This window comes from Eufriesea mexicana, unplaced genomic scaffold (genome assembly GCF_001483705.2).
Source record: "Eufriesea mexicana isolate 0111107269 unplaced genomic scaffold, ASM148370v2 scaffold5018, whole genome shotgun sequence".
In the NCBI taxonomy this organism is placed as follows: Eukaryota; Metazoa; Arthropoda; class Insecta; order Hymenoptera; family Apidae; genus Eufriesea; species Eufriesea mexicana.
The window spans coordinates 524,048-533,994 of record NW_016912973.1 but is presented as its reverse complement, the minus strand read 5'-3'; the positions used below and the strand labels follow the sequence as shown (position 1 = coordinate 533,994).

The following is a 9,947-nucleotide window of genomic DNA, read 5'->3' as shown; positions in this document are numbered from 1 at the left end:
TCGGAAGAGAACGAAAAGAACACATCGTCGAACGAAAGTTCGGAATCCGAAGAAAACAAAGAGTCTCTCGCGAACAGGGGGTATAGATCTTTACTCGAATCACAAGTTAAATCGAAACATAAAAGTTCCACGATCTATCTGAACGCAGAGGAGAAAAAAGTATCGGATGGAGAACAGCAGTCGATCGTGGACGGACAGATAAAGAAATTAATATCTATTCGCGACGACGCGTTGGATGCTCAGAAGACGGACAAGATAGACGAGGCTAAATTCTTGAATCTCAAACGGGAAATCGGAATGGACGAAGTTGCCTTTACCCAGGGGAAGGTTCAGAGCGAGCACAGGAACAAGGTAAAAGACATTAAACTAATTGGTGCTAAGCAATTGATAAGTGGGGATAATTTCCTTAAAAGATGGAAAGATCGAGCAATTTTCTTGCAAGATCAAATTAGAGATAGAAAGTTTATATTAAGATTGAAAGAGCAAACAGACGAAATTCTCCCGGAAATTCCGAAATTCACGGAAAGTCAGTTGCTAAACACATTAGAACAGATCGTTTTGTCCAAAAGATTGGAGCCGTTGAACGATTCCTACGTGAGTAACATAAAAGAGCTCGGTTTAACTGAGAATCAGCTGCGAATAATTAAATGTGCCGAACAATTGGTAGCTACTAGGGATCGGCAGTCATTTGTCACTAACATCGTGGAATGTATTCGAGGGCTGAGTATCTTGAATTGTATGCGGATCTTCATTTGGCCGATCGTGGTGGACAATATTCCAGAACCTATCAACCTGAATTTGGACAAGTATCCAATCGAGATAAACGTATTTGACTTGTTTCAGGGTAACAGGCAAAAGTTAGGCAGAGCTCAAGATCTCCATCGAATCAGACTTCTTACTCCAGATTCCGTGGTATACAACATCCTACAAGATGCTCTGGAATCGTACCCCAATGACGAAACGCTGGTCTCTTATATCGATCCGAAAAATGATACTCTTAAGAAATTCTTGACTTCTGACCAGTTGAATATCCTTCAGATGGCTGAGAAATTTTTGCCACAAGCTTTACGTCAAGAGTACTCCGATAAAATGTTCTCCTGCGTTAGGAGATTCGAGTATTTCAGTTGCGTCAAGTACTTCGCTTGGCCACTGATCAAACAATACTTCCCAGCTTTACCTGCTTTTCCAGATTATCAAAGCTGGTATCCCATTATCGATCTCTTTCCACAGTATCCCATATTTCCTTTCCCCAGCTTTTCCGAAGAAATTGGCGAGCTGCCAGAGGTTGTGGACGCCGATGCTACTAGAACCAGGAAGCCTAGACCTGAGGCGTTAATCATCCAGGTTCTGCAAAACACTTTGAAGGAACAGCCGCGAATATCGAGTTCGCCCTCGTTTCTGGATCAATCAACCGATACCTATGCCACCCTGATACCCGAGGATCAATTATTAACCATAAATATGGCTGAGCAATTGATACCCATCTCCTATCGACCGGAATTCATTCAAAAGACCGTCAAGTGCATGAAGGAGTATAACTATCTCGCTTGTTTCAAGTATTCGGCCTGGCCTACGGTTAGGCATTTCATTCCTACTCTTCCAGACATTTTTAGTCTCATGCCAGAGTTTCAAGGTCCGGGATTGTCGGATATTGGTAGCTACGTTCCAGAACTCTCGGCATATTCGGATCTGAATTTCTACTGGCCAATTGGCGGAGCTTCCATTCAGAAGGAAGAAACTGCACCAGCGTACTTCTCCTTAAAGAACCCAGGAAATTTATTGCAAACCTCTGACGAATTGGAGATTCAAATCCTAGAGATCTTAATAAAGGTACGAAATTCCATTGACAAGTTCAACGACATATCGTCGTTTATTCTGACAGGCAATGGTCTAACATTCAGCGAAAGGCAAATAGATATTTTACGATTGGCGGAATGTTTCGTCCCGCCTTCTTCTCGGCCACTTTTCATCGCAGAAATCCTGTCTTATCTTCGGAAGAACGATAACTTCATTGACTGTGCCAGGTACGTAATATGGCCAACTATTGCTACGTACGTGCCGAGTTTACCCGAATTTCCGCAACAAGAACTCGCGAAGGAACGGATAGACTTGACAAATATACAAGGATCGACGGAGACAAAGGAAAGTGGCATAAACTCTAGAGATATGGTACAAGAACGAGTGGTTCCAGATATCGAGAAGGAAAAGAAAGCGAGCACTTCCTTCCGAGATAAGGAATCCCGAAACAGGGTACCTAACATGCCAGTAATCAGTGTATCAGGCACTCGATTCGTCCCGATATTCACCGAGCATCCGGAATCCGTGATTCTTAATATTCTTCGATCAGTCCAGTTACAATCTCTGAAACCTAGCTCGGGAACTACCTACTCGACGACTAAAAATCAACAATTTCTCGATTTGCTCACCACGCAACAGCAGTATATAGTAAACATCGTGGACAGCTTGCTTCCTCAGACTGTTCGAAACCAATTTACCGATAAACTGATCGAATGTCTTCGCACGAACAATTTTTTAATATGCAGTAGAGATATTATCTGGCCGCAACTGACGGAATATTTCCCTTGGTTGCCCAGTTTTCCGAATTTCGGTATCATAACCGGCACGAACAGCAGTAATCCATTATCGCCGACTTCCAATCAGAATTTGACAGAGCCTAGTACTAGTTCGGACGTTCCAGCTCTTTCAGAAACCGACGTGAAGACGAGGCAACACGGGGACACTACGGTAACTATAACCGACACGAGATTTTTCCCAATTTACAACGAGCTACCCGAGACAATCATATTGAATATCTTGAGAGCAGTTCAACTCTCCATCCCGAACTTACCTGGTTCTCCAGTTCTAGCAAGGACGCAAGAGTTTTCGCCGTATTTAACGGAACATCAAATTAATATCATACAGATCGCAGAGAATTTACTGCCGATTCCGTCACGATCCGAATTCATCGGCAAGATCGGTTCCTGCATCAAAGACAGAAACTTCTTGGACTGCACCAGGGACATAACGTGGCCGACAATTGCTCGGTCTTATCCATGGCTACCCAGTTTCCCAAATTTTGGCACCCTTCGGAACTTGCCTCAGGTGTCAGGCTCCAGCTCCATCAGATTCCAAGTTTTCCTCTCCGAAGAACCTTCTGCGCCCAATCTGGAAGCTCAGGCATCTAAAGCTAATTTGAATAAGCAGGCAGAAGCTATGAAGCTGGCGGAAGAGAAAATAGAAACTATCTTACTGGGCATCGTGAGCAAAACTCCGGAGGTGGAACAATCGTATCTGAACATCTCCAATCCTGTTGTCTCTATTCTAAGCAAGAGACAAATAAATATCGTGAAACTGGTGGAAAGAGGAATACCAAGCACGGATAGATCATCGTACATGACAAGAATGCTGGATTGCGTGACGCGTTACAATTTCATAGCCTGCACCAATAGCATCAGTTGGCCCATTTTGAAGCGGTATACTTCCTTATTGCCCGATTTTTCAATCATCAGTAACTTGTTTTCTCAACTGCCCAGCGTTCTCCAGATTCCCGACGTCGGACAAATCCCTGCTATTTCAGATCTTGGTTCCATTACGAATAATATTCCAGGTATTTCCCAAATATCAGGAATTTCGCAAATATCGGCTGATATTTCTCTGCCAGCTGAACTCGCCAAACCGTCGTTGCAACTAGGTGGGCTTGTAGGATCGAAATCCAAGAGTGTACAAAATGTTCCACAACCAGGAGTGCAAGAGAACAAGTTAAAAGAAAATTCAACAATTACACCGTCAGTAGGTGAATCTATCGTTAATTGATATCTAGAAAAACTGTCGGAATTATTCCTAATACCGGTTCTCTTTGCAGGTAACGAAAGAAACGTCTCAGGATACGCAGGGCAACCGACAAGTATCCCCATAAATACCTCGTACGAAAAAGTCTATTTACCTGGTACTGTTCGGCAACAGGCGAAAACGAAAGATGCGACATCTTCATCGGACATTAAGATTAGAAAACGTAGAAGCACTATAGACGTTCTCGATTCTTATTACAATAGAGAAGATAGGGAAGATAGATTTACAACCTCGACACCCTCACCCCTAACGTTTCCAAACATCACTGAATCCGAGTATCTTCAGCTGTTGATCAGAATTAAAGAAAACGTGAGATTGTCCAGCACCAGTCCTTCGAAATCGAAAGAGTATCTCGTCGATACGTTGAATTCTACAATGAAAAATTCTTTAACAGCTGACCAGTACGAAATTCTGAAGGTTATCGATGACTTGGACAACCGGCAATCATCGGGCAAGGGACTTGCATCGCAAGTCATACAATGCATCGTGAGTCTTAGTTTCATCAGATGCTTGGGCATCTTCATTTGGCCCCTTATTACCAGCAATCTACCCTCTCTGATTGGCTTACCGTCTATTCCAAGTTTCGGCATCCTAGGACGTTCGTTGGATACGGAGAGTGAAGTGAAGGAAATTTTCGGAATGTCCACGAGTGACTTCGAGACGGAGCTGCTTGAAAGAAAGGAATCGATCGAAAGTATTTTGCTGGACTGGTACAGAAAGCTGGTCGAAGACAAGTTTCAGACGGATGTAGGATTTTTTAAGATAAAAGGGTATGGAAACAATGAATTGGGAATTAGTTTCTCTGGTTACAGAGAAGGTAGGGGGGCAAAGCTCAAGGACAATAAAAATCTTCCCAGTATATTAACGATAATAAGCGACATAATGGAAGAAGTCTTAGATCAACGGCCGGAAAGTGAAAAGCTGAAAAAGGAAAAGGAAAAGAAAGAAAGGAGTATAGATGATTCGAGGGAAAGCGACATCCAGTTTTTGAAAGACAGCGAGGAATACGTCGACATCAAGAGATCGATGAACGACGACGAGATTATTACGATGTTCCTCGATAAGATCAAGTCGAACGACTCCGAGGTAGACAAAGAAGATACGAAGTATTTCAGTTCCGAGGACGCGTATAACGCTTTCGGAGTCCTGTTTGGCACGAAATTGCACGATAAACTTGCCAACGAAGCAGAATCTTTCGATGCGCCGTTCGAATCCTTCGAAAAGGAAAGAAACAGTCCAATCGAGCCGATCAAAGAAGTAGACATTGTATCTTTAGAGTCGCAGAAAGATTCTGACGAGTTGAAGGTTCTACCGATGAAGGGTCAAGTGGTCTACGATTTCGAGAAAGAGTCTTCGGAAGATCAAGAGGAGAGGCAAAGGCAGAAACGAGCAAAGAACGTTTTTAAATCTTTTTTAGAGAAGTACTCCGACAGACGGTTAAAGGACGGCAACGTAGACAGTTTCGAAGACACCGAAGACAATAAGATCGTGGAGGATCAGTATAAAAAAGACACGAGGTCGGGCTTGATCGTTCAGTTGCCACGTCTACGCGACGAAGTGGTGTCGAAAAAGATGACCAACTCGATGGTGTACGCAGGCAAAGCTTTCAAAACGAAGATGACGCAGATGATGCCAGGATTCGGGCTGGTCTTGTCATTCTTGCTTCAAATCGCTTTGGCTCATGCACGCGCAGCTGCATCGATGGCTGGAGTGATTAGTAACATGGCCCTGGGGTCAGCCATGTTCGGAATGATACGAGATTCTTTCTTTGGATCGAACAGTCATCCGAAAATTAAGTACGTTTACGATAACGATAAAACCGGGCCAGGAATTTCCTGGCCTACTCGGTACGAATCCGATTCTCATTATTACGGATAGTAAAGCGATGAAATTTTGCGTGAACTTTTCTAGATTAAATATTTTATACGTGTAGCGATTCTGATAGCCGTAGTAATAAGAGTAATGCGAAATCAAAGGCGGATCCTGGATCTTTGGAAACGCGGGAGCGTAGAATTTGGGGTGGGTAGACTGACCTGCGAACCAGTTTCAAGTAGCAAATGGTTCTAAGGTTACTAATTACGATTACGCTATGATAGAATTATAGTTAACGCACGGAACATGATTTGTTACGAGTTAATTAATGTAACTTGATTGTTCCAAGGTTCGTCGTTCTTTTCCCTTAAAGGCTGAATAACAATGAACGTTATATTGGGCTAGCTTTAATTTTCTTCCGTATGCGACCGACGACAATGATCGTCGGTGCTCTTTCTCAGTCTTCCTAAAAATAAATACATATTAACATAGACATTGTAATAGCACGGACTGCAGAGACTCGATCTTAGTTAGGAACAAATATAGCACAGAATCAATTCGTTTCGACGAGTTTATTAATGCAAATAAAATTCGCGTCAGCTCTCGTTCGTTCGTGGAGGGTTTCATGGTGAAGGGTAACAATTTCTTCGTTGCGCTGTTCTCTTATCGATCGCCGTATAATCACTGTTCTCGGTAATTAAAGACAGCAAGTAGATGGTGTATCGTAAAAGCCTTAGTTCGTAAGATTGTCAGTGATTCTCTCTAGTTTCTCGCAATTTCTACGTTTACGAAGAATAAATAAACAATTACGCTTGAGAATCCACACACCCTGGTTTCCTTCGCACGAGCACTTTGGACTTTTCTGCCACTTTTTATCGAACGTTCTCGCCAGCGCTAATTTTTCAAGATAAGCATCGCGGGATGCGCGCGAGTAACGTAATTGCTCTTGTCTAGAATGCGTCGTTTCTTACGACTTAAAAGGTAAAACGAGCAACGAGAAACGTAAGAGTGTTATTGGGTAGCACAGCTTATCGCAATCGGGATGCCGCCGCCTGGAATTTCAAGGACCCAGAGGATCATGCGTTTGGGGACCTAAAGGTTCGCGGTTGAATCTCGGACTGATTTTACTCTCAGGTGAAGATCTCGCTGATTTGCTACCTTGTTCCACCGTATATTAAAAACTACCTACAACCGGACGTTGCATTTGGACGGTAGAGAAGCGAGATCACGCGATCGAGCATCGAACCGTTTAAAATCGGCCTACGTTACAGTAAATGGAACCAGTCTGATGTAATGGTTTTATTTTATACAGACGCTGCTTCTTCTACAGAGATTGGCGTTTGCGATAAGCAATTAGTTAAATACGTGTAATGCATATTTTGTTTTTCTCTGAAAAGCACAGCTACGAGTAAAGCGTGGAAAGTGAAACGACGTATTTATTAAACGTGTGTTTTTAATTAAATCTTAGCTGCGATAACAAAGTTCAACGTTTCTCGTGGAACGCGGATTTGTTAAAGCATGAAGATATCACCGATGTAGAATCATTTTCCCATCGATAGACGCGTCGTGAAAGAATTTAAGACGTTTTGACGACTAACGGGTCACGCTAGTAGAAGCGGTAACACCGAAGGCACTTCTCTCTCCTCTGACTGGATGCGATGTTCCTCTGACGTTTCTATGGAAAACGGTAACTCGTTCAAGTAGAACCTGAGAAAATGCGGTATAAAGTAATGAAATGAAAACATGGAAGTAGCAGTGGTTCGTAATATAATATCGCACACGCGCAGTACCACTCGTTTGCTTGTTCACAGTCAATGTGCTCTTCGTCGCTGCAGACGCGTTCCCTTTGGTCAAAGAGCGTATTGTTTGGACAGATCACGGGAAATCCTTTCCCCGAATCATCGCAAGCGTGAAAAATTCGACAATCGTAATCCAAGTCTGCGTACAAGCCAACTGGTTTATCCTCGCAGGAGAAGCGAAAAGTCAGATTGTTAAAAAGACCCAAGTCGCCCGGCTCTTCGGACAAGTCCTCGTAGGTCTCTAAGCGATGTCGATCCTGCCGAGAAAATACGTTTCAATTTATCCTTAAATATGGTTTTCAAGTTAAACACGGGATCTTACAACGTAACCCAGGGTTGGCAATGCGACGATTACGATGAACAATCCTGAAAAACAACGTTTAAAGTTAAATCGCTGAATGATCTAGGAATAAGTTTTACTTACGAATGCATAGCAGAAGCTTCAACGGGAATGTCACGGAGGAAGCCATGTTTTCTAAAATTCCGAAATTTTGTGCTTTTTGCCAGGACTCGCGATTTCCGAGAACCGACCCGATACTCGGCTGATGCAGTAGCTGTCCTCACTGACACTCTCGGTTCTTGAACCATGCTACTCAGAGAACTTATCGACCCTAATGAGCGCGTAATTTCTCGAAAAGCGTGACGCTATTTCTCGTTATGGTCTAAACGATCGCTAACCGGGATATCCGGTTATTATTTAACGAATCTTTAGTAACGTTTGCTTTTAATTAAATTAAAGGACGATATGCTCCCTTGGCGTCGATCTATGTACTTACGTTTAAAGGATGAGAAATTAAAACTTCGTCGAATATATATTCACGAAAATAGCATTCGACTTGGTAATATTTGACAAGTGTCACACGGGTCGTGTTCTCTAACGCAACCTTGTTACCATTCTCGTGTCGCTTCCAACATCATCGATTCCATACGGGATAAAATTACGAGACTATGAATCGCAAGATTAATTAAAATTTGAAACGAAAGGTAAATTAAAAACCTATTGAAAACGGGTGAAATTTAGCACGTAGCCCTCAGCTTAGCAGTACTTCTTACCGATTTCTCTCTGAGATATTGTAATAATATCTAAAGCCCACCTGGAAGAGGTGACTACGCAAAGATTTGGTTTACACTCTAAACTATTAACACCAAATTATATTATTTGTGAACAGGTACATAAAAAAATTGCAACTTACCGTGTACAGAGTGCACTGGATGATAGTGAAACTTGGGTGAATTTATTTCTCTCCTTAAATTTACGTGTTAATTAAAGAAATTTTAATTTCTTTTTCTCCCACTCATTGGAATTATAATAAATTTATTTACTTAAAATTTATTGAAAATAATTATTTATACCAGTCAAATTAAACGTATTACCGTTATTCGCGAGATTTAGTTTGTATTAAGAATTAAATCAAAAAATTTTTCACATTATTCGTATTGCGAAATTACCGTAATTATCTTCGCGATGCGTTCAATAAGACGTCTGTTCGGCAAATGAGGTCGTGCCGTTCGTTGAGTCTTGTGTATATACAGCGTCGGCTTTATTCGGTAGGTTGCACGATAATACACGATTGCCTTGCAAATTGAAATTTTTCTATCGCAATAACTCGTATTCTATTAATTTTTATTACAAAACGTTATAATTTTTTCAATAAAACTTACAATGTTCGTTTGCAGTTTATAATGCAATTAAAATATTTATCTCGATTTTCTTTGAAATTACGATAATTAGTTGATGATAATCGAGAATAAAGATTTAGAATTTCTAACAATTTGCACGCTCTGTTACTTTTGCTATAAACATTATATAAAAATTAACGTCCACGCAATGTATCGTTCGCGTGTTTATTTAATGGAAAGAATATTGTTTGAACTATCACATCGATTGAAAATCTATGTGCAATATCTTTACTAACCAACAGATGTCACTGGTTTATAAAGAAGTCGGAGACCATGATTTAAGCGACTTTCACCAGCGTCGACCAATCGCAGTTAGCGATCTCGACTTTCCTCTATCTCAAACAGGTTTATATAGATCCTCGAGATGGAAGATTTTGCGAAAATGTTTAAAAATATTATTATCCTGATCGTAGATCATTACACGACTGTGGTGACGTTTCCTTTAAAACAATCGATCCGAATCTGAGCACGAAGAAAGAATATCGTTGTCGATGGAAAGGGTGCCAAGAAACGTGATCGTGGTACGGTCCTGGGAGCCAATGAACCAATCGAGCGCAACCTTTGCGTCCCCATCTCGTAGAAATGTTCAGAGTTTAGAGTCCGAGAACCGCGTGTCCACGAAAGGACAGCGCGTATCAACTGCCAATGAGGGAAGCCTAACTTCTCGAGCCTCCTTTCTCTTTAGCTTCGAGCCACGGCTCAGTTTTCACGGCATCCTCATCCAGGAACCACCCGCAGAATGTCTTGAAGATACGTGGTGAAACGTTCACGTGAATTTCTTCTTCTTTTTCTTTCCATCTCTTTCGG

The 9,947-nt window shown here is 41.8% G+C and overlaps 2 protein-coding genes across 2 annotated transcripts in view; one reads left to right on the top strand and one right to left on the bottom strand.

Annotated features, from left to right (window-relative positions):
• Nucleotides 1-5,727, top strand: part of LOC108551764 (uncharacterized) — a 6,774-nt gene extending 1,047 nt beyond the window's left edge. Inside the window, 3 exon segments of the mRNA XM_017906024.1 lie at nt 8-306; nt 820-3,793; nt 3,863-5,727. Of these exon segments, the coding sequence (XP_017761513.1) occupies nt 8-306; nt 820-3,793; nt 3,863-5,727 (5,138 nt within the window).
• Nucleotides 5,728-7,262: 1,535 nt separating this feature from the next.
• On the bottom strand, nt 7,263-7,930 carry LOC108551763 (uncharacterized). Its single transcript, XM_017906023.1, has 4 exons — nt 7,885-7,930; nt 7,783-7,826; nt 7,452-7,717; nt 7,263-7,368 (listed from the first exon to the last, which is right to left on the bottom strand). The coding sequence occupies exons 1-4, from the start codon at nt 7,928-7,930 to the stop codon at nt 7,263-7,265; spliced, it is 462 nt and encodes a 153-aa protein (XP_017761512.1).
• Nucleotides 7,931-9,947: the final 2,017 nt, after the last annotated feature.

Coding starts and splice junctions, on each gene's coding strand:
- LOC108551763 (XM_017906023.1), bottom strand. CDS start 7,930: ATGGCTTCCTCCGTGACATTCCCGTTGAAGCTTCTGCTATGCATTC. Junction 7,827..7,884: donor GAAGCTTCTGCTATGCATTC/GTAAGTAAAACT, acceptor GTTGTTTTTCAG/GATTGTTCATCGTAATCGTC. Junction 7,718..7,782: donor TGCCAACCCTGGGTTACGTT/GTAAGATCCCGT, acceptor TTTTCTCGGCAG/GATCGACATCGCTTAGAGAC.